The 20,810-nt window shown below is 47.4% G+C and overlaps 2 protein-coding genes across 3 annotated transcripts; one reads left to right on the forward strand and one right to left on the reverse strand.

Annotated features, from left to right (window-relative positions):
* Nucleotides 1–1,320: 1,320 nt before the first annotated feature.
* CCDC27 (coiled-coil domain containing 27) lies at nucleotides 1,321–14,224 on the reverse strand. Its single transcript, XM_033156436.1, has 13 exons — nucleotides 14,015–14,224; nucleotides 13,024–13,248; nucleotides 12,723–12,852; nucleotides 11,346–11,477; nucleotides 10,759–10,904; nucleotides 9,310–9,495; nucleotides 7,979–8,209; nucleotides 6,637–6,832; nucleotides 5,879–6,009; nucleotides 4,362–4,439; nucleotides 3,149–3,361; nucleotides 1,691–1,795; nucleotides 1,321–1,569 (listed from the first exon to the last, which is right to left on the reverse strand). The coding sequence occupies exons 2-13, from the start codon at nucleotides 13,198–13,200 to the stop codon at nucleotides 1,441–1,443; spliced, it is 1,854 nt and encodes a 617-aa protein (XP_033012327.1). The 5' UTR covers nucleotides 13,201–13,248; nucleotides 14,015–14,224; the 3' UTR covers nucleotides 1,321–1,440.
* A 734-nt stretch (nucleotides 14,225–14,958) lies between these two features.
* MRPS16 (mitochondrial ribosomal protein S16) lies at nucleotides 14,959–18,954 on the forward strand. 2 transcript variants are annotated; one of them, XM_033156439.1, is made up of 4 exons: nucleotides 14,959–15,026; nucleotides 15,944–15,968; nucleotides 17,520–17,780; nucleotides 18,820–18,954. In XM_033156439.1, the coding sequence occupies exons 2-4, from the start codon at nucleotides 15,956–15,958 to the stop codon at nucleotides 18,942–18,944; spliced, it is 399 nt and encodes a 132-aa protein (XP_033012330.1). In that variant the 5' UTR covers nucleotides 14,959–15,026; nucleotides 15,944–15,955; the 3' UTR covers nucleotides 18,945–18,954. The 2 variants fall into 2 exon arrangements, with proteins under 2 accessions (XP_033012330.1, XP_033012328.1); XM_033156437.1 differs by lacking the exon at nucleotides 14,959–15,026 and adding an exon at nucleotides 15,056–15,136.
* Nucleotides 18,955–20,810: the final 1,856 nt, after the last annotated feature.

Here is a 20,810-nt window from a genome sequence, read left to right on the forward strand (position 1 = left end):
AACATTTAAAGCAGTATTATATCATTTAAAACAACACAGATTCTCTCCACAAGAATCCAGGGAAATGTAGGTTTAAATTTTTTTTATTAACATTTATTTAAAAAATTATTATTTAATATAATCTATTTTCAAAACAACAAAGGAAATGTAGTTTGCTCAGAAGTGGGGACAGCCGTCTACATTAATGCTTGGATGCTGTGCACCATTTCGAATCAAGGTGGCAGATCGAAACATCACTTTGGCATGACTTTTCCTGTTTTCTGGGATATGTTTGGCCACCTCTCGAGATACCATTGCCAACCTTGGGACGAAGGTTTCTAAGATGAGGTGTGCATTGATGTTTGAACTCCAGGTGCCATTTTGAATCAAGACAGCAGACTGAAACACTTTGGGTGTGACTTCACCCATTTTTTGGCATGGGTTCATACCACCTCCTGAGATATTGTCACCAAACTTTGCATGAGGGTTCCCAAGGGGGGTGGCAGTGGTTTTTGTTGATGTTTGGATGCTAGGAACCAATGAAGAATCAGGAAGGCAGACTGAAATGTGTGTTTCTTGTCACGTAATAGAGCAAATGTGCATTTATTCATGCCTTACTGAACACAGATAATGAATGACCTGGCCTCCTATCGATATTTATCCTATCAATATCAAGGGTGGTACCCAACGTTAGTCCTACTCAGAGTAGACTCACTGAAATTAATTGATATGACTAACTTAGATCCATTCGTTTCAGTGGGTCTGCTCTGATTAGGATTTAACTGGATACAACCCTATAAATATATCTCATCTGAACGGTTATTCCTGAGCAATTTTTACACTTGCGTCAGACTGATGCACAGTTAAAACTTACAGAATTTATTGCCATGAATGCAGACTGCTATATATTTTGGAAAGTTGCTTGTCTGTTCATTTAGCCACCTCTTAAGATATTGTCACAAATTTGGCACAATGGTTCCTGAGATCAAGGAGCAAGTTTTCGTCCACGTCTGGATACAGCCAGACACCATTTGGAATCACAATGGCAGACTGAACCCTGCACTGATTTCAACCACTGATTTAAAAACTGCACTGATTTGTGTGTGAGTGTCTTAGAATTCCTGCGCAACACGAGGTACGAGGCCCCTAGCAATAAAATTAAAATAAGTATCATGTTTTTGGAAGTAGTTGCTCCTGTTGAGTCTTCAAGCTATACATGTATTGCGACGATATGACATGACTGCTTTGGTGGTAATGCAAATTATTAGCATCTTACACCACTAGTAGGAGCAGGTTTCTTGCAGAATAAGAGGAAGCGGCAAGTGGGTCAGAGAGAAAAACTAAACATTAAGTGCAATCATTTAATTGGAGTCAGGAAAAGGAATTATAAAAGATGACCAAGAATGGATGAAGCCCCATTTAGGAAAGAATGTGAAGAGAGAGACTTTAGCTTTCAAATCTCTATCTGCTGGAACTCTTTTTCTTAGAGGTAGGGACTGGAGGGGGCGGTTCGGAGGCACCCAGAGCTGGGACTTTCACCCCTTTCTGTTTCAGCAACTGGTAAAAGTCTAGACGGTCTGTTATTATTTTCTGGAAGACAGATCCACAGAGGAGCTTTCTGTTAGAAATGGAGGCAGCTATTCCATTCCCCCATCCCGCTTCTGCATCACAGCCACAGTGGACAATCTGACTTCCACATGGTTGCCTTTACCTGCAAGGACTCTAAAACTTCGTCGTCTGTGATTTCAGCCTGGGGAGACTTGGTGCCAGGGGTGCTGTAAGTTGCCTGGATGATTCTGCTCCGAAACCTTTCAAACTTTCAGTGATAAGAAGGGGGGGGGGAATGAAGTGGACAGTGCCTTAGTTCAAAAATTAGAGAATGTCATTCCTTAGAATCAAAGCTAATGCAGTGAGGCAGAGGTCGCTCCAAGGCAACCTGTTTACATTCGTCCTGATACATGTGCACAAAGATTCTGAGCAGGAAGAAGGTTGAACAACACTGCACCAAACAGTTCTTAACCCCTACTCTCCAGTGGATATCCCTGTCACTTTCCTTACAGCAAAAGGTCTGGTTTTCTTGGAAGTGGGTTTATTGCACAAATCCACCTGAGTTGCACAATCTGGATTTCCCAGCATGCAACTGAATCGCACCCCTGAAACAGGGACATTCCGGAAGCGGCCAGGATTCTCGGTCACTGATTTGCGAGAGCAATGTTTCATGCCATTTTCATTTTTTTTATTTGTTTCCATCTCTCAAAGAGCTCTAGAAACTTAAATTCAGATTTTTATCCATTTAAAATAGCATGGCTTACCCCAAGGAACTCTGCGAAGTGGAAGCAGGGCAAACGGGGTACAGCCCCACAATACGCAGCCGCCACCTTCCCCCCCCCCCCCGCCTGACTTCTTTCTTGCTTACAACCAGCCCTGTGGATGACCCTGGCTGTCAAATTCCTTCTCCTTAGCCCTAACATTGCCCTTGTGGAACTTAGCAGGAAGGAGGATGCAGCCAAAACTAGAACTGGCTCTGCTTGTCATTGGCAGTGGCTGAACCTGTCACTGGCTCTGATGCCACCTACTCTTGGGCCTCCCTGCCAGCCCCAATGGGCACCAACCACCAGACTCTGGGAGCTGCCATTTTTCAGGCCAACAGAATTCAGTTCTGTTGCCGAGGTACTAGTTAAAAGAGTTTGGGCCTGCGTGTAGACATAAACGTACTTTCATAACATTACATGCGCATATATGCATGTAAGCATGCAAGTATGCATTAAACACGGAAGGTCTTGGGTTCAATCCCTGGCAGGTTGCACTGGGCACAAAACTCCTGGAGAGCCTCTGCCAGTCAACGTAGACCAGGGTTTCCCAAGCTGTTTTTGGACTACAGCTCCCATCATCCCTTGCTAGCAAGACCAGTGGTCAGAGATGATGGGGACTGTAGTTCAAAAAAAGCTGGAGACCCAAGTTTGGGAAGCCCTGGTGTACACAATACTTGGCTACAGTAGATGGACCAACGGCCCTGCCTGTTTTAACTGATTTTAGCGGCGTATTTTTGCACTGCTGTGGTGAAGGGACGGTAAGAAATCCAAATGTTTATAATGGTAACCACAATGACATAATAGCAATAATTAATAGCAGTGGTTGAAGAAGCCGTGCGATCTGTGCAGAAGATTACCCTGGCACTGATACTTTCCAGAGTGACTCTGGTTTGCTGCTCTGCCCGCTGCAATATCTCCAGCTGACTCTGCAGATCATTCTGCCGGCTCAGCTGGTTCCCAACGTGGTGCTGATTCAGGTACAGCTCGGCCTGGAGACGGTTGACGTTGCTCTGCAAGTCGTCGATCATCTGGCTCTTGTCAGTTAGTTTGGATTCCAGATCAGTGAGGTCCTGCGTGGCAGGAGAGGAGAAGGAAAGAACTAAGAGTAAGGATGGAGGTTTTGATTCCGTTTGCTTTCTAATGGGAAACTACCTAATTTGCAGTTCCCGGACTAATAAAACAAATCGAAATGCAGCTATCCTTTGAAAATGCACACTGCGCCGAATTTTTCTCCGGCCAAACACTGCACGCAGCAGTAATTGAAATGTGAGGGAAGAGGGCAAAGGGAGACATTGAGTTCTGGTCACAAAACGGCTGCTTTGGGGGCAAGGCATATCACAAGACGGCTGCTGTTGGGGAACAGCTTGGGCCAATCATTATCTCTCATGCCTAACCTACCTCAAAGGGCTGTTGTGAGGATAAAGTGGAGAGAGGGAGACACGTATACAGCACCTTGGGCCCCTTGGAGGACAGGTGAGATAGAAATGTAGTAATAAATAAAGCAGAATACAAAACAGAATAATGGCTTGAATGTAAGAGAGGCTGAGACAGTAGAAACAGGAATGGAGCAGAAAAAGCTTGGTTTCTTTTTGCAGGTGTCTTAGGAGGTACTGGCAAACACACTGATGCCCACGGGAGACCCACAATTAGAACTTAGGAACCTGCTTTGTGGATTCAGTTTGCATTTAGAGGCAAAGTCACCTGATTTGCACTTTCTGAAACGAGAAGCACCACTGAAATTCACACTTCCCCAAATTTTCCAGTACAGTTCCCCAGCCAAGTAATGTGTAGGGAAAATGCATACGCTAAGTGCGTATACAAATGCATATATTAGGGGGAATTTAATTTTAAAATGCGTTAAATTAGGGAGAAATGCATGCGATAACATGCACATTAGGAGAAATTCAAACAGAAATGCTGAGGAATTTTATGAGGACTCCCCTGCCCCTGCGACACAAAAAATTGCAAACTGATGTGGAAATGTAGAGAATCGAAGTTTAAGACCAGAAAAACGGGAGAAACCAAAACTGAGATATTCGCCCTCCCTACTGGCAGGGAGCAGCAACTCACCTGCCTGAGTTTGTAATTCTCTCTCTCGATGGAGCCCATCATTTCTTCGTGCTTCCTCTCCTCTCTCAAGTTGCTAAACTAAAATAAAAAGGCAAGCATGATAAAGGGCTCCCCCAGTACAACGCCATTTAGTATGTTCGTGGCCCGGCGGAAATCCCAGCTGGAAGGTACAGCCCGTAAGAATATAGGAAGCTTCCTTAGACTGAGCCGGAGCATGGCTGCATCTAACTCAGTATTGCTTGGGTTACTTAAACTGCAGAACTTGCTCCCACAGGAGGTAGTGATGGTCACCAATCAATCCTTTAGGATTGGACAAATTCATGGAGTCTAGCCACAATGGCTGTGCTCTGCCTCTGTAAGTTGGGAGGCAGTAATGCTAGTGAACACCAATTGCTGGAAGCCACAGAAGGGAAGGGGGCTCTTGTGCTCTTGGCCACGGTGAGAACTGGATGGGCCACTGGTCTGATCCAAGAGCAGGGCTCTTGGTATGTCCTTATGTCTACTCCCGACCGCCAGCAGCTCTGCAGGATCTTGGGCTGGGGACGTTTCCAGCACTGCCTAGAGATGCTGGGGATTGAACCCAAGTGACCTTCTGCATGCAAAGCAGATGGTCTACCACTGAGCCATGGCAACTTCCTCCAAGTGCCACGTGGACCTCCAGCCAGCCACATCCCTGCATTCTCACCATAAGGCAATGAGGATCTGAGCAGCAAACCTGCTAGAAACATGTGGAGGGGGCAATCCATTCTCTTAGCCCTCTCAGGGACCTAGGAAGCTATCTTATGGTGAGTCAACTAGCTCAGTATTGGTTCCAATGAATGCCAGTGGCTGTCTAGGGAACCAGAGAGGGTTTTTTCCCAAATCCTTATCTGGAGATGGCGGGAATTAAATTGGATACCCTTTTTTTGCCAATTAATTTTTATCGGTTTTCCAAATTTTTCACGAACTCATAACAAATTAAGCAACTTTAATACAACTTTTTCCAAAAAAAAACCACACTTTCCAGATGTGTCTATAATTATCCCTTATTGCTGCTAATATTTCATAATTATCTCTTATATTTCATAATCATTTCCCTTTTTGTCCTTGTCCATCCATTTGTCAATTCCTGCTTGTACATTAGTTAACATTTCCAATGTTATCAAGTGAGGATTGCTCATCCGTTTATCAATCCACATTAACCCGTTAATTTTTATTTCTGAAACAAAACCTTCATTTCCCTCCATCTGTGTATATAAAAACCTAATCATTCCCACTCTATAGTTGCTCTCCATTCGATTCTTAATTTGTAACGAATACACATCAAATTAATTTGAATTCTCTACATCTTTAAAAGTGTCCTGAAGTGGAGACCTTCCTTACAGAAATAAGGTGCTCAACCACTGAGAAACGGCCCCCTCCTCACCATCTCATGCATTCAGCTGTTTCAGAGCACGCCTTTAAAAATTATAAGAATTCTCAGCCTTCCCCGCAATCCAAACCCAGCAGAACTGTGTGACCACCCTCCATCAACATACTTTATTAGACATGGCTTCCAGCTGAGCTCCCCGCTCCCTCAGCTCCTTCTGCAATAATTCTCGTTCTGCGTGAGCTTTCCGGAGCTGGGATGCCTCAAAGGACAGCTGCCTTTGCAAGGAAGATATAGCGCCTAGGGAATCAAGAGAAAAGCCCATGAATGTGATCGAGGCCATCCACTATGGATCACCAGAAAGTCTCTCCATTTCTCACCCACCCCTTCCCAAAACTTTCTCCACTAGCATGAACCCTCTGAATTAACAAGAGAGGCACCTGCAAACCAATGTTGCTGTTTCGTTTTCGCCTTCTTGCAGGCATGCTCTTGTCCAATGGACAACCAATCCCACTCCCAGAAAACTCCATTCCATTCCCCGTGCCCTGGTTTTCTTTTCTTTTTCCAATGGGCTACCATGCCCAATCCCAGGAAACGCCATTCCATTCCCCATGCCCTGGTTTTCTTTTCTTTTTCCAACTGACACTCAGCAATCCATGGTTGCTGGGCACGCTCAGCTCTCATTGGGCTCTTGAGGAGGTCACCCGCTTAGGATTCCAAAATGACTGTTTTGCATTTCAACTAACCTCAGGGTTCCACTGAGCATGCTCACAACTCCCTCTTGTTTCTCACTGGCCTCACCTTAGTTCCATTTCAATCAGCACCTACAATGTGAGGTTGCCTCCAGAAGGAGTGACTCTTGGTTCCCCAAGGAAAATATTAGCCGACCCGTTTCCATATATAACCATCTCAGCTTTCCAAAGGTACCTGTGGCCATGTCATAATCGTTTTTCACTTTCTCCAGCTCATCATACAGCTCGTCGTTCATCCCCTGGAACTCGAGAAGCTTGAGAAAAAGGAGCTCCTCGTCCGATTCTTCCATATGCACTTCTTCGTAAGACCCACTTTCCACACGTATCTCTTCCTCGCCCTCCGAGCGTACCTTTTCCTGTATTTCAGAGTACTGCACAGAGAGAGCGCAAAGAAAGATTGTGATGCCGAAGTAAGGGCATGGGAGAAAGCCAATTTTCTTCATGTTTTAACAAGAAACTACCCAATTCATACTTCTCAAAGCAACACGTGAGCTGGAACGCAGTTAGCCTTTGAAATTTGCACTTCTCCAAATTTTGTGCTGTGGCTCTCCAAGCAAGAAAGGCATGCAAAATATGCACACCCCAAGGAGAAGATTTGCATAGAAATGCATACCTTACTGAAAACAGCATTCAAAAATGCATTATATTGGGGAACCCCCCCCCCAAGAAAAAGGTATGTTAAGAGAAATCCACACTAAAACACTGATGAATTCTCATGAGAATTTAGGGGTTGTTGGGGGGTTTTTTTCCTTCAAAAGTGCAAATTGCTGTGGAAATGTGCAGAACCAAATTTACAACTGGAAAATGGGGTAACTGGCCTCTGCTAGGTTCCTCCACTCAAACGTTCCCCCTTCTTCCTCCATTTTCCCTGCCTGGATTAGACCTTTTACTCACCAGCGAGGCACAACTTTAGGGAGCAGGTCCTAGGACCCCACAGAGTGAGCAGGTGGGTCCCCGTTAAATGCAGCAGGACTGGCCACATTTGGAAGTAAGCAAAGCGATGAGGATGACTTAGGCACATAAAAGCTTTCTTAAACCAAGCCAGAAGCTTGCTCCACACACTGACTGGCAGCAGCTCAACAGGGTGACCTGGAGACACTGGGAATTGAACCTTCTAAAGGAGTAGGGTCCTTAAGACCAGAGTCTGAAACCACCTAACTTCACCACTGCCAACTTTGACCCTGATAAGGAGGGTGCCAGCCAGGTCAGTTTAGACACTGGAGTCTGAGGTATTGCTGTTGCCTGGGGGAAAGGCAGGGTGGCAAGGGAAAGGGACTCCCAAGGGCCAGGTAGGCAATCCTGGGGGCCACATGTCTAGCTTGGGGAGGGGGCAGGGTTCTGCCCCAGCCCCATACATGTTTTGTACTTCTGCAAATCTATGTGTGTTCCCCATGCCTGCAGAAACTTCCCTTCTTTTGTGTGGATGGTGCTAATTCAGCTCTACGGACACCAGAGCTTGGGAAACGAATTTGCTACGAGTGTAGAAAAATTTCTCCCCAACTGGCCTTTAGGCTCACCTCTTTCTCCAGCTGCTCCAGTTCATTCTGATCCTTCAGCAGCGTCTTGCTAAGGAACGCCATCTTAGAGTCCACCTTTTTATCTGACTGGGCCAGCTCCAATTTCAACCGCTCCAATTCCTGCCGGAATTCTTCTGGGATGCTCTTCTTCTGCATAAGGACCGGCAGAGAGACACCTCGCCTGCGCAGGTTTGGGTCGCTCACTTGCGGCGTAAGTTTTTCTTCCGGTACCTTTTAAGGAGAGGGATAAAAGATTCAGAAGGCACTGAAGCTGGAAACTGAGGGTGCAGCCCTCCAGTAACTTGGAGAAATGCTGCTAGAACTTGGAAGGTTATCTCTGAACTGTTGTAGGAAATACTGGGCACAGAGGATGCAAAGCATAGAAAGCATAGGGACTCTGCCTGCCATTGGCTCTGGCTGTGCCTGCCACTGGCTTTGGCGCCACCTACTGTTGCCCTCCAGGCCTTCCACCCTACCAATCCCTCCCTATAGGCACCAGCCACCACTGAGGGCGAATCCACTAAGCATATCCCCAAGCATTTGCCATTAGCACAGAGGCTGTGCATTCACTTTCCCTGCTCTCCCTTTAGTTAGATTGCAAAGTAAGAGCCCCTGGCACATATAGAGGCTTACAGAATTACACACAGACAGCCAATGTGGTGTCATGTGATTCAGAATCCTTCTTTTCATAGAACTACAGAGTTGCAAGGGACCTTGTGAGTCATCTAGCCAAACCCTCCGCAATGCTGGAATCAGAGAATCATAGAATTGTAGAGTTGGAGGGGGCCATGAGGATTATCTAGTCCAACACCATACAATGAGGAAGCTGCCAATGGTCCCCCGTGGCTCGTAGCCACTAGGAGCCTCTCTGTGTTCAGTGCCTTGGATCCAATTTTTGTGGCACTCCCTTCCAGTTGAGGTCAGGCAGCCCTGTTGAATGTCCAGTCCTTACTGAATTCCCCCCCCCCCCAAAGATTATCTTAGCAGGTTGTCCAAGCGAATGTTGATTTCATAGTTTTAACTCTCATTTAGTCTTACTGTATTATAGTGGTTAAGCGGCATGCAAACTGTTGAAATGAAAATTTAAAAAACAGTGGTTCATGTGTCGAACTAGGACCTGGGAGACCTGGGTTCGGATCCCCACTTGGGTGTGAAGCCTGCTGGTTAACCTTGGGCTAGCCTCAGCCTCTCAGCTTAACCTACCACACAGGGTTGTTGTGAGAGTAAAATGGGGAGCAAGGGAGAACCACGTATATGCCAATCTCAGCTCCTTGGGGGAAAGGCAGGACGGAAAGGCAGTAAATGAATAAACAAATAAGGAATGGGCCAACCTTCTGGGCGGGATCCTCCACTGGGGGGAGCTCAACCTCCTGCTGGGTCTGGGCTTGGTCCAGCTGCATCTGCATCACTTCCAGCTCTTCCCGGAGGACGGAGATGACGTCATCCTTCCGAACGCTCTCCGCTTCGCAGTTGGCAAGGCGGACGAGTTCCGCTTCCATCTTTTGCAAAGTTGTATCCTGGGGGGACGGGGGAGAGATATGAGAACAGCTAGGTTGAGACCTCAAAGACACTTCCTACAGTTGCATGACATGGGTGCCCCACCAGGCAAGGCTGGTTCTACAATAAACACTTTGTCCACTTACATGGCAAGGGCAGGGAACTTCAGGCCAAATGCAGCCACCCAGGCCACTCTGCCTGGCCCTTGCAGCACTCCTCGGCCATTCCCCCTTACTGGCCCTACTCTATGCCCTCCTTGAGAGTTTCTGCCTGGCTGGAAGGTGTCCCAGAGTTTGGATCATGCCTCTTACTTGCCTTGGCAGAGTATGGAGAAATGGGTGCTTCTGTATAGAAGCCCTGCTGGAATGTAGGCTGCTGTGCAAAGGGAAAGAGCTTCACCCACTGCCCTGCCTACTTTTCGCCTCTGGCCATGCCCCCTGCTGGCATGCAGGCCCCGCAGAAAGCTCGCCGCAAGGGAATGTGGCCCTCAAGTTGAAAACAGATGCCCTTGACTGTTGTATGGGGTAGGGAGGGAAGTCAGCCACGCTTAGATACAAGGAAGACTACTGATGTAGCCCAGTATTTTCTACTCTGACAGGCAGAAGATCTCCAGGAGCCAGAGATCTTTCCATGCCCCAAGTCATCATGCTGACTTGGGTCTATAAAGGCCCGTGTAGTTCAGGAACCCTATATCATTCAGAGCGCCTCTCCTGGTGTTGAACCTACTCCGATCCATTGACCTGCACGGGAGGCCCACTTCCGTGTTGCCTCCCTGGAAGGGCACGTAGTGGAAATTACAGAACTGTATATGCTTTGATAAATAGCCTACGCATGATATAAAAACCTGTAACTGCGGAAGGATAGATCTATTACTCCGGCTGCATTAATGTTTGTGCAGGAGAAAATCAGTCTGATGGAGAGCAGGCTCCAATATGGCAGGCATGCTTTCCCCGAGAACGGGACTTAGTTTCCATGCACCTGTAAAACTAAGGTGAGGGCATGGCTCTATATAAGCCTGCGTAATTCATAGGCTTGCAGGCTCCACTTTTGCATTCTCCCCAGAGGCTGCTGCTGTGACCAAGTAAAGTTGCCTTAAACATCACAACAGTGTGGCTACTGAAGAACTCCACTACAGACATGAGTCCCGTCCCCCCCCCCCCATGCTCAGCATCCAGGGTACCAGCAAGGGCTTGGCCAGCGCCAGTGCTTTTCTGTAAGCCTTGCACAGCCCAGTTCCCTCCTCCCTTTCCTCTGCCAAGCTGCTTTGACAGACACATCCTTACCTTTTCTTGCAGCAGACTGACGTACCATGGGACTCTGCTTCCTTTGAGGGTTTGGCTTTTTGAGTAGGCGCCGCCTGTGAAGCCCTCGGTGAAACTTTTCCACTTAGGCAACCCAGACATGCTCTGAGTAGATGAGGCCGGACAATCTGTGCGCGCAGTGGCAATGGAGTGGAGGAGAGAAAGGCACCGTCAAGCTAGTGCTATGGATCATCTCCGACGCTAGTCCTGAATCTGCTGGGATGCGATTGAAACCCACACGGGTCTAGCAATAGTCTGGAAGCACCCAGGGTGCCATGGGCAATGGTGGAGCCCTTTAACGATACATTTAATACATTGCCATTATAAAAAGAAGGCTGTCCTGGGATGCACCACATCAGAAGGCTAGAAATCGTCCAGCTCAATTGCCTGAAAAGAGGCGAGTTATAGCAGCTGAAACGAAAGCACTGCAGTTTTGTTTAAACATAACAAAAGCTGCCTGCCCCATGCCCCTTTGTGCACATAGTCCGGAGATGTAAACTCCAGTTTGCAGCAGGAAGGGGAGGAGAGGGATCTGTGTGGGAGCCAGCGAGTCAGACAAAGGCACTCACATCGGAGGTAGCTCTTTGACTCAAAGATATCTGGCCTCTGAAATATCATGTTCCACTCTTCCAAGGAGAGCTGGGAGGACAGACTTATGGTGCTGATGTTGCAAGGCAGGTGGCCTTTGGTTAGCTCATTCCCTGCAAGAAAGAAAAGAAGGAGGAGGAAGGTGATGGTTACATGGGTCTTTCACACACACGGTCCATGGAAATCGCCAACAATGAAGGCACCACTTTTTCAGTTTAGACAGCGTACAGCAAAGCGCAAAACAAAACCTTCAGCTCTCAGGCTGCTGGATGATCACAACTCCCCTCTTCCCTGACCACTGGACATGATGGTTGAGGCTACTGGGAACTGAAGTCCAGCAACATCCTGGAGGACCACTGGTTCTCATGCCTACCCGAAGAGACATTTTGGATGCGAGAAGTTTCTAGAAGAGGGGCAGGTTAGGGTTACAACAGCATTTAGCAAGCTCAGAAGTCAGTTATCTGGAATGCATGTCCGCATCCTGACAGTTTAAGTAAGATGTATTGAGTTCAGTTAGGATGCCTTCTTGATTGATAACGATGGACCGAAAGATGCTCATTAAAGTACTATGATGATTGCTTGCTCCTAGCTACTGCACACACCTCACCTGCTTGGGTGCAGCCCCCTGAGCAGGGTGGGGAACCTTTTTCATCCCAAGGGCCACATTTGCTTCTCAGCAACCTTCTGGGGGGCCACATGCTAGTGGCAGGTGGGGCCAGAGGCAAAACTGAGTGGAGCAATGAATTTAAATTTTACTTTCGCAGTAGGCTAGTTTCTATAGGCACCACCACACCTCTCTCTATCCTTCCTGTGTGTTGACGAGGGTAGAGTGTAGGACTAGGACAGAGTTTCCCAAACTTGGGCCTCTAACTGTTTTTGGTCTACAATTCCCATCGTCCCTGACCACTGGTCCTGCTAGCTAGGGAAAGGAAAGGAAAGGAGATGTTAGCAGAGTACAATGATGCATCTCAGCCAGGCAAAAGCACACATGCAGGTACACAGCAGGGGTGTAGGGTTCTGAACAGGATGTAGCCTGGAGAGAGTCCCAAGGGCCAAAAAGAGGGGCTTGAAGGGCGACCTTTGATGCTGGGCTGAGTTTCCCCATCTCTGCACTACAGAAAAACACTTCAGCCCATTGCTCCACCTAGCTCAGGGATGGGGGAACCTGTTGCCTTCTGTATGTTGTTGGACTCCCAACTCCCACCACTACTTACCATTTGCCATGCTGGCTGGGGGCTGATGGGAGTTGCAGCCCAGCAATGCCTGGATGGAAGACCATAGGTTGGGGGAAACTGTCCTCCAGCCCACTACACCACACTGGCCTCCCACAGAGACTGCCTCTTCCTCTTGAGCCTTACCAAGGTGAGATGTTGAAGTAGCTCTGTGGCTGTACCTGGGGCACCCAGGGCGCATGAGGAAGGATTTCCGCAGTTCCTCCACCTCGGGCGTGTAGGGAGACCTTGTAGGGCTCGCCAGCTGTTCCTTAGCCTGGTGAAGGAGAGGAATTGAGGGTGCAAAGGAGATGAGAAAGGAAGCACCGCGTCGGCAACCTCTGCTGTTAACGGCATCATGCACTGAGCAGGCAGGGCTGGACTGAATGACGTCCAGGGCCCTTTCAAATTTGTGCTAGGATTCTGCTCGTATCAAGGCTTTGCCTACCTGCTTCTCATAGTACTCCCTGACTGCTTGGCCTGCTTTGCTGGAGATGGTTTTGCCGCTAGATGGAGGAGTCCACACCGGATTGTTCTGCTGCTGCTGCTGCTGCCGCTGCTTCCGGTTGCTCATTTCCTGCAGCACAGTGAAGCTCTTCCTCATCAAGGTGTCGCGTTTCTCCATGACGGCAGCGGCTCAGTTGCTCCCGTTGCAACAAAGGGGTAAAGAGCCCTGCAAAGTTTAAAAGCCTGTTATGAGAAAAAAGAGACCTTCTTATTGTCAGATGTGGTATATAGGACTGAGCAAAGACTGTAAGCCTATGCAACACTGTGTCTGTGAATAGACACCCCCCCACACACACACTCACTGCTACCGAACATGAGTGGGACATTACTTCCGACTGAGAAGAGCCTGGCTGCTGGATCAGGCCAAAGGCTGATCCAACCCGGACCATGCATATGTCATCTGAGGCCCTTCTCTACGTCCCCCATCCTAGAAAAGTTCGGAGGGTGACAACAAGAGCCAGGCCTTTTCTGTGGTGGCTCCCCGATTGTGGAACACTCTCCCCAGAGCCATCATTACATGTCTTTAAGCACCAGACAAAAACATTCTTCTTTACCCAGGCCTTTAGCCATTAATTAACCTATAGCCTGTGGAAAGTGTGTGGGAGGGGACTGTGATGATGACTTATTAGGCTGTCTGTACGTATGCTTTTTATGTTTTTATCATGGATGTTCTGTAACGTGTTTTTAATGTTGGACATAGCCCTGGGATCTTTTGATAGCTGGCGATATAAAAATTGAATTCATAATAATAAAAGTCCAAACTCCTGTCTTCGGAGTGGCCAACCAGAAGCCCCTGGGAAGATACACTCTCTCCCAGCAACAGGTATTCAAGAGGTCTACTGCCTTTGACAGCAGAGCGCAGCCACCGTGGCTAGTAGCCACAGGTAACCTTATCCTCCACGAATAACATCACTTCCACTATTAAGACTTACCTTTGAGTAAATACAGTTAGGAATGTGGCATAAAGCGATTTATTTCAGGGCCGCAAGGTTTAATGGCTAGATGAACCAATCAAATGTTTTTGTTGATCCGTCTGGAAAGACAAATTATAAAATGGTGGGGCTGAGTGAACAAGGAGAGAGCCACATTTATTTCCTTTTTCCAGCTGTTTTCGATGTGCTGGTATGTTCTAACAACAGGAAAAGAAAGCAAAAAAAGAAGAAGAGAAGACAAGATTACAGACAGCCTGTCCTAACATGCGACAGAACACAATTTTAACTGTGGGTGGTTAAAATTTTAAGTTCAGCGTATATACCAAACTATCTCTAAACATACATATATATATATACATATACATATATAATTTAAAGCACCTATATCAAGGTTTGATGAGATGCAGAGTTATTTAAATTCATCAATTAATCCATTAAAAAGAAGCCAATTTAAGATGTGTGGGGTGCTTTAACCACCGCAGGGGTTTGGACTACAGTAAATGACCCTGGAAATACCTTCCAACTATGAATTCTATGTAGGCTACCAGCGCACGCATGCGCATCGGAAGCCGGCAAGCGCAACAAAGGCGTGGCCAAAAGGCAGAGGCGGGGCCTGTTCTCTTATTCTCTCTATGGCCAATGTGCTGAAGTTCCTCTCGGCCTTTCGCTCCGCTCTCCTCCTCCTCCTTCCCACTCACCTGCCAACGGGCCACGGGGCCGCGCTCTCCTCCGGCTCTCCGGCCGCGCGAGCCGGAGCCCGGCCAAGGAGCGCGCTGGCTTGTTCCCCGCCTGCGCGGCCTAATGCGGTTGCTTAGCAACGCGGTGGGGGAACTACAGCTCCCGTCGCCCTCTGGCGCATGCGCTTCGGCGGCGTTTTTTTTTTTTTTTAAATACACCGAGTTCTGGTTGGTCGCCGCTCTCACGCACGTCCCGCCGCTCGCGCCTCCCATCCGCGAACGCATGCGCGCTACCGACTCGAGCTCCTCACGTGGTTTCTGACCTCCAGGACATTGTAAGTAGCTTCTCTGCGGTTGTCGCTTGGAAGGGGAATTGTGGTCGTGTGAACGAACCGAGTTACCTTGCGCGGGTTTGGTGAATGGCAGCTAAGGGCTCAGGCAGCAGGTACAGCTGCCATTCCGCCCGCCACGCCCCTTTTCTGGGAACCATGAGGACTAGCGCCTTACTTTATTTTGAGGGGAAGGAGCATAGCTCAGTGGTTGAGCATCTGCTTTGCATGTGGAAGGCCGGGAGTGTCCTCTATGTGAGACCTTGTAGAGCCGCTGCGGACGGATGATAACTGTGCTAAATTCGGGGTCCCCGCCTGTCCTGTATAATACAGGATTGCCCCGTATTTCAGTGTAAAATGCTCTCTATCTCTCGCTCTGCCAAGTTAGGTATCGTCTCCAAATGCATGTGTTGGAAAGGGTGTGTGAAAGGTCATGTATTTAAGCTCTGGGTAGCCAAGCACAGACAGATTTACAAATTCATGGATGTGGGTGCGTGACAAATTTCAGAGGGGCCAATAGAATGCAATACATTGCTTTGAATTCACTTCAGCACCAGCTTGGGGGGGGGGGAATTCTCCTCCCCCCCCCCAATTGCTCTGCCCCATCCTGTCCTATATTTTGCCAGAACAAAGGTGGCAGTCGTAAATGGACTGGTGGTCTGACTGTATAAAAGGAGCTTTCTACGTTTCCGGGTTAGGAATAATTGAGGAATGGACCACAAGGATTCTGTGTTCTTATTCCCTGGACCTAGCTTCTATTCCACATACCCCTCTCTCATTTATTTTAGAATTGCAGAAATTTAGGTAACCTGGTTCCTCATTTCATAACTGTAAGCTGATGGCGCTTTTTTGTTTGTTTTAAAATGAGACTGTTACTAAGTGTTGGGATCTGATTTGTTACCTCTGTTTCCCCTTCTCCGCAGGAACCAGACATCATGGTTCAGCTGGGTAAGTGGGATTAATAATATTTTGTCCTTGTGTGGTGATGGAACAACACTGGAACCAGTAAGAAAGCCCTGCTGGATCAGGCCAAAGACCTATCAATTCTGGCATCCTGTTTTCACAGCAGCCAACCAGGTGCCCTTTATGGGAAGATCACAGGAAGACCCAAAAGCAACAGTCCTTACTTGTGATTCCTAAAGGCCTACCACCTGCAGCAGTGGAGTTGCGTGACTTCCTCCACCATTATTAACTTTTGGGAGGAGTTTGAAAACCTTCCCATTAACCCAGGCATTTGGTGGCTAACAGTACTACTATTCTGGGCAGCCTCTAAATCACTGGGGGAAAGAATACTTTTAACCTTGACTGGTATTAGGTGTTGTCAATTGCAATGGCTTTTAGAATGTGTTAACCATACTAGATTTGTTTTTTTAAACTCTGCCTCTGTTTACCACCCTAGGCTCCTTGGGGAGGGAGGGTCAGGTATAAATTCAGTAAATAGCAATAACAATAAATAATTATATGAAGAAGTGTGCATGCACACGAAAGCTCATACCAAGAACAAACTTAGTTGGTCTCTGAGGTGCTACTGGAAGGATTTTTTTATTTTATTTTGTTTTGAATAAATAATAAGATAGACATTGTGACCAGTAGCCTTCTCATCCAGGAATTTGCCAAATCCTCTTTTAAAGTCATCCAAATGGACTGTTGTATGGTTTTTAAGGCATTGGAAGACTCTAAAAGCAGACATGTTTGATAGGTGGATGCCACTACTCTTCAATCAACAGGGCATAGTTTTATTACGTGTGCAGCATTGATAGAACCCGTTTATAGACCTCTCCAGAATACATGGCGATTTGTGGAATGGTACCATTGCTTAAGGGACGCAGGTAGTGCTGTGGTCTAAACCACTGAGCCTCTTGGGCTTGCCAATCAGAAGGTTGGCAGTTCGAATCCCCACGACAGGGTGAGCTCCTGTCACACTGTCCCAGCTCCTGCCAACCTAGCAGTTCAAAAGCACACCAAAAAGTGCAAGTAGATAAATAGGTACTGCTCCGACGGGAAGGTAAACGGCGTTTCCATGCCCTGCTCTGGTTTCGGTGTTCCGTTGCGCCAGAAGCGGCTTAGTCATCCTGGCCACATGACCCAGAAAAACTGTCTGCGACAAACGCCGGCTCCCTCAGCCTGTAAAGCGAGATGAGCGCCGCAACCCCAGAGTCGTTTGCGACTGGACTTAACTGTCAGGGGTCCTTTACCTTTACCATTGTTTAAAGACTGAAACAACTTAAAAATTAACTGTAACTAAACAGATATTTGGTACTTCTAGGCGGGGGCGGGGGTTGTAAAAACAGATCAGCATTTATGAGTGATATTTACTGCAGATGAAGAAAAGCACTATGGAGTTGGTGGTCATCACTGCCTCCATTGGGAGCAAGTTCCACAGCTTAACTATGCTCTGTGTAAAGAAGTATTTCCTTCAGCTTGTTTAACCGCTGGAGGGAAATCTTCAATAAATGCAGGGTTTCTGTTGACGTTGCCTTTCCACGGTCTCCCTTCCAGGGCACTGCCTCCTGAAAAGGTACCACAACGTGCATACCGTCATCCGCTTTGCTATGGGTGGCTGCGCCAACAGGCCTTACTTTCGGATCGTGGCCGCACAGAACAAGCGAGCCCGGGACGGGAAGTACTTGGAGCAGATTGGGTGCTACGACCCGCTTCCCAACGACCACAACGAGAGGATCGTTGGTGTGAACTTCGAGCGGCTGAAATACTGGATTGCCAATGGCGCCCACCTCACCAAGCCCATTGAGAAACTTCTGGGTAATGCCACCTGGTTTCCTTCTTTTTGGGGGGAAAAATGTTGCTCTTATTTTGTTGCCGCTTTCTGTGTTCCCTTACTTAGATTGACATTTTGCTTGTTGAACAAAGCATCTATACAAAAATTAAATGTGGTTTATACTTTTAATGGTTTCCCCACCATGCCAAACTCCTGCATTATTATAACCTATCCTTGTGGTTTTTGTTGTTTGCTGAATAAAATTCTGATTATTGTACAGTTATCCATGGAACTTAGGCAGTTCCTGATGATGATTCATAAAATCATAGGGGTGTAAGGGGCCCCAGGGCTCCTCCAATTCAACTACCTGCAATGCTGGAATTTTTTCTTAATCCTCCCATTTATTTTTAAGCTGAAAATTGGTCTGGTGGAACAAGTGGAACAGAAAGCACAGTGTGCTTCCTGATGTCACGGGCAACCAGGCAATCAGTTCTTTCACAGCTTTGCGCTAGGGTTGGGGAAGCTGTATCTTTTTGGACTCCCAAATCCCAGTGTCCCTAACCATTGGCCATGTGGCTTGGATCAGATGAGAGTTGTGGTCTAGCAGCAGCACGCACCCCTGACATATGACTGCGAAATAGTCAGTACATATTCTGAAGGCGATGAACTCCAGATTTTGTGTGTCCTGACTCTCCCCACCGTGCTTTGCTTTAGACAGTTGACCTCGAGACATAATGCAGGGAAGGAGAGCTTTAGAACCAGGGACCAGATGTGGCTCTCCAGCCCTCTATATCTGGCCCTCAGAATTCTCCTTAAGCCACATCCCCTCACTGCCCCTGCTTCACACTCAGGTGTCTGGCTTGAACTCTGATAATGCCTCTTTGCTTTGCTTCCTGGATGGAGGATAGGGAAAGAAGCCTATCGTGCAAAGGTAATAACTACACAAATTGCTGCAGCCGCTTTTGCCTCTGGCCTCATGCACCATTCACACATGCCCCCTGGAAAGTTGACCAGAAGCACCGCACCCCTGCCGTGAAGAGTGTAGACAGTAACAACAAAGTGCCTTTTCTTTCCCCAACCCAGGGCTTTCTGGATTCTTCCCCCTGCATCCGATGACCATCACAAACGCCGAAAGAGTGAGGAAAGCACAAGCCCAGCAGGCTGAGAGGGCTGCTCAGGAAGAAGCAAGCTCAGTTCGGAATGAATAAAAGAGCAAAGTGTGGGGTTCTTGCTACCAGCTCAGAAGGCAGTGCCAGGACAAAGGACCGCCTGTTGTGGAGGAGAAGCAAGCAAACACAGGGCTCCGTCTCTGCTTGCAACATGATAGAGCTACAGCCTTCTTCAGATTTGGTGACGTGTGGCCCGCCAGATGCTCTTGGACCCTCCTCAACCCCTGCCAGAATGACCAGTGGGCAGGGATGATGGGAGCTTGGAGCCCAGTTCCACCTGGAGGGCTGCAGCTTCCCCACCCCATGGCCTAGCTCACAGCCTGACTCGACATAAGCATTGTAACACCCGCTAGGAGAGGTACTTCCAGCAACACGGGATGGGAGCCTTTGCAGGACTGCAACTCCCATTATCCCTGTCCACTGCCTTTGCTGGCAGTTGGGCATTTATCATCATCCAACCATCCGCAGGTTTCCTGATCCCGTCTTTAAAAATTCAGTTCTTTCTCCATCCCTTGGCCAGATTTAACGCTTCTCTGGTGTCTGCACAGTCACTGCCTTGTGAGATACTTTATTGGGGGAAAGGCTTTCCTCCTGGACCACTTTGGCAGAGGAATGTTAATGGACTGATGGGAGGGAAGGGAAGTTTTCCGTCTACACACCTGCCTGTTGATCTACCTCCTCCCACTAAAAAGGTGCAAAATTCAGCTTTCTGGTAAATAAAAAAAAATAAAGTTTCTAGGTCTTGGTATGTTGTATATATGAATGTCCGAGGATGCCTAAGAAGAGATGTGTCTGGCAAAAAAACAAAATCATTTGCAGGGGTTAGTGGATGAGATTTGAGGGCCCTGGCCACCTCTTGGCCGTGACGAGCGGACTAAACAGTACTAAAGAATCATAGAATTATAGACTTGGAAGGGACCCTGAGGATCATCTAGTCCAGCAGTGTAAGAATAACCTGGTGTCCCATATGGGGCTCAAACCAGCAACCTTGGCACTATCAGCACCATGATCTAAATAGTCTTGCTTTGTGGGTTTCCTCCTCAGTGGTAGAGCACATGCTTTTGTCTTTTGCATTTGGCAGAACCCAAAGGCAGATCAGTCTGCAAAACTGCTTTTATTATTTATTTCGTGAAATTTATACATAGCTTGAATGATTTTTTTTAAGACCTCAAAGCGGTTTGCAAAAAGATAGAACAAAATCAATAAAAATTTACAGCTTCACTTTAAAACATACAAAGGTTAAAATAGTAAAACAGTTTAAAGTCACCTCAACTTTCTAAGCATCTGGGTAGGCTGGTCTAAACAAGAATGTTTTTTTTTATCAGAAGTTGAATAAAGTGAAGGCTCAACCTCAAAAGGCAGGGAGTCCCAAAGTGTAGGTGCTGCCATAAAGAGCAACCGAATTCTTACAAATGCAGAGTCAGACCATTGGGCCCATTCTCTACACAAGTATTTCTCAAACTTGGGTCTCCAGCTGTTGTTGGGCTGCAAATCCCATCATCCCTAGCTAGCAGGACCAGTGGGCAGGGATGATGGGAGTTGTAGTCCAACTACATCTGGGGGACCCAAGGTTAAGAAACAGCTCTATACTGACTGGCAGCACCTCTGCAATGTTCTCTCCTAGCCCTACTGGGAGATGCCAGGAATTCATAGCATCACAGAATTGTATAATTATACCTTCTCCGTGCAAAGCAGACGTTCTGCTAGCAGCTGGCAAAGGAGGGGTAGAACACTCGGTTAGAATTTAAGAACTTTGCTGATGCAAATCGAAAGGGCCCATCTAGTCCAGTTCCGTCTCCCCCTTCCCTCCCCCAAGAGGCCAGCTAGTTGCTGACAAGGAGGGGATGAATGAAACAGTTATCACACAATATTGCTTCCAGGCAACTAGGTATTCAGACACATACT

The sequence above is a fragment of the Lacerta agilis genome, chromosome 8, assembly GCF_009819535.1.
Source record: "Lacerta agilis isolate rLacAgi1 chromosome 8, rLacAgi1.pri, whole genome shotgun sequence".
Taxonomy (NCBI): Eukaryota; Metazoa; Chordata; class Lepidosauria; order Squamata; family Lacertidae; genus Lacerta; species Lacerta agilis.

Coding starts and splice junctions, on each gene's coding strand:
- MRPS16 (XM_033156439.1), top strand. Junction 17,781..18,819: donor GCCCATTGAGAAACTTCTGG/GTAATGCCACCT, acceptor TCCCCAACCCAG/GGCTTTCTGGATTCTTCCCC.
- CCDC27 (XM_033156436.1), bottom strand. CDS start 13,200: ATGGAGAAACGCGACACCTTGATGAGGAAGAGCTTCACTGTGCTGCAG. Junction 6,833..7,978: donor TGGAGCAGCTGGAGAAAGAG/GTGAGCCTAAAG, acceptor CTCTCTGTGCAG/TACTCTGAAATACAGGAAAA. Junction 6,010..6,636: donor CGATTATGACATGGCCACAG/GTACCTTTGGAA, acceptor TTGATTCCCTAG/GCGCTATATCTTCCTTGCAA.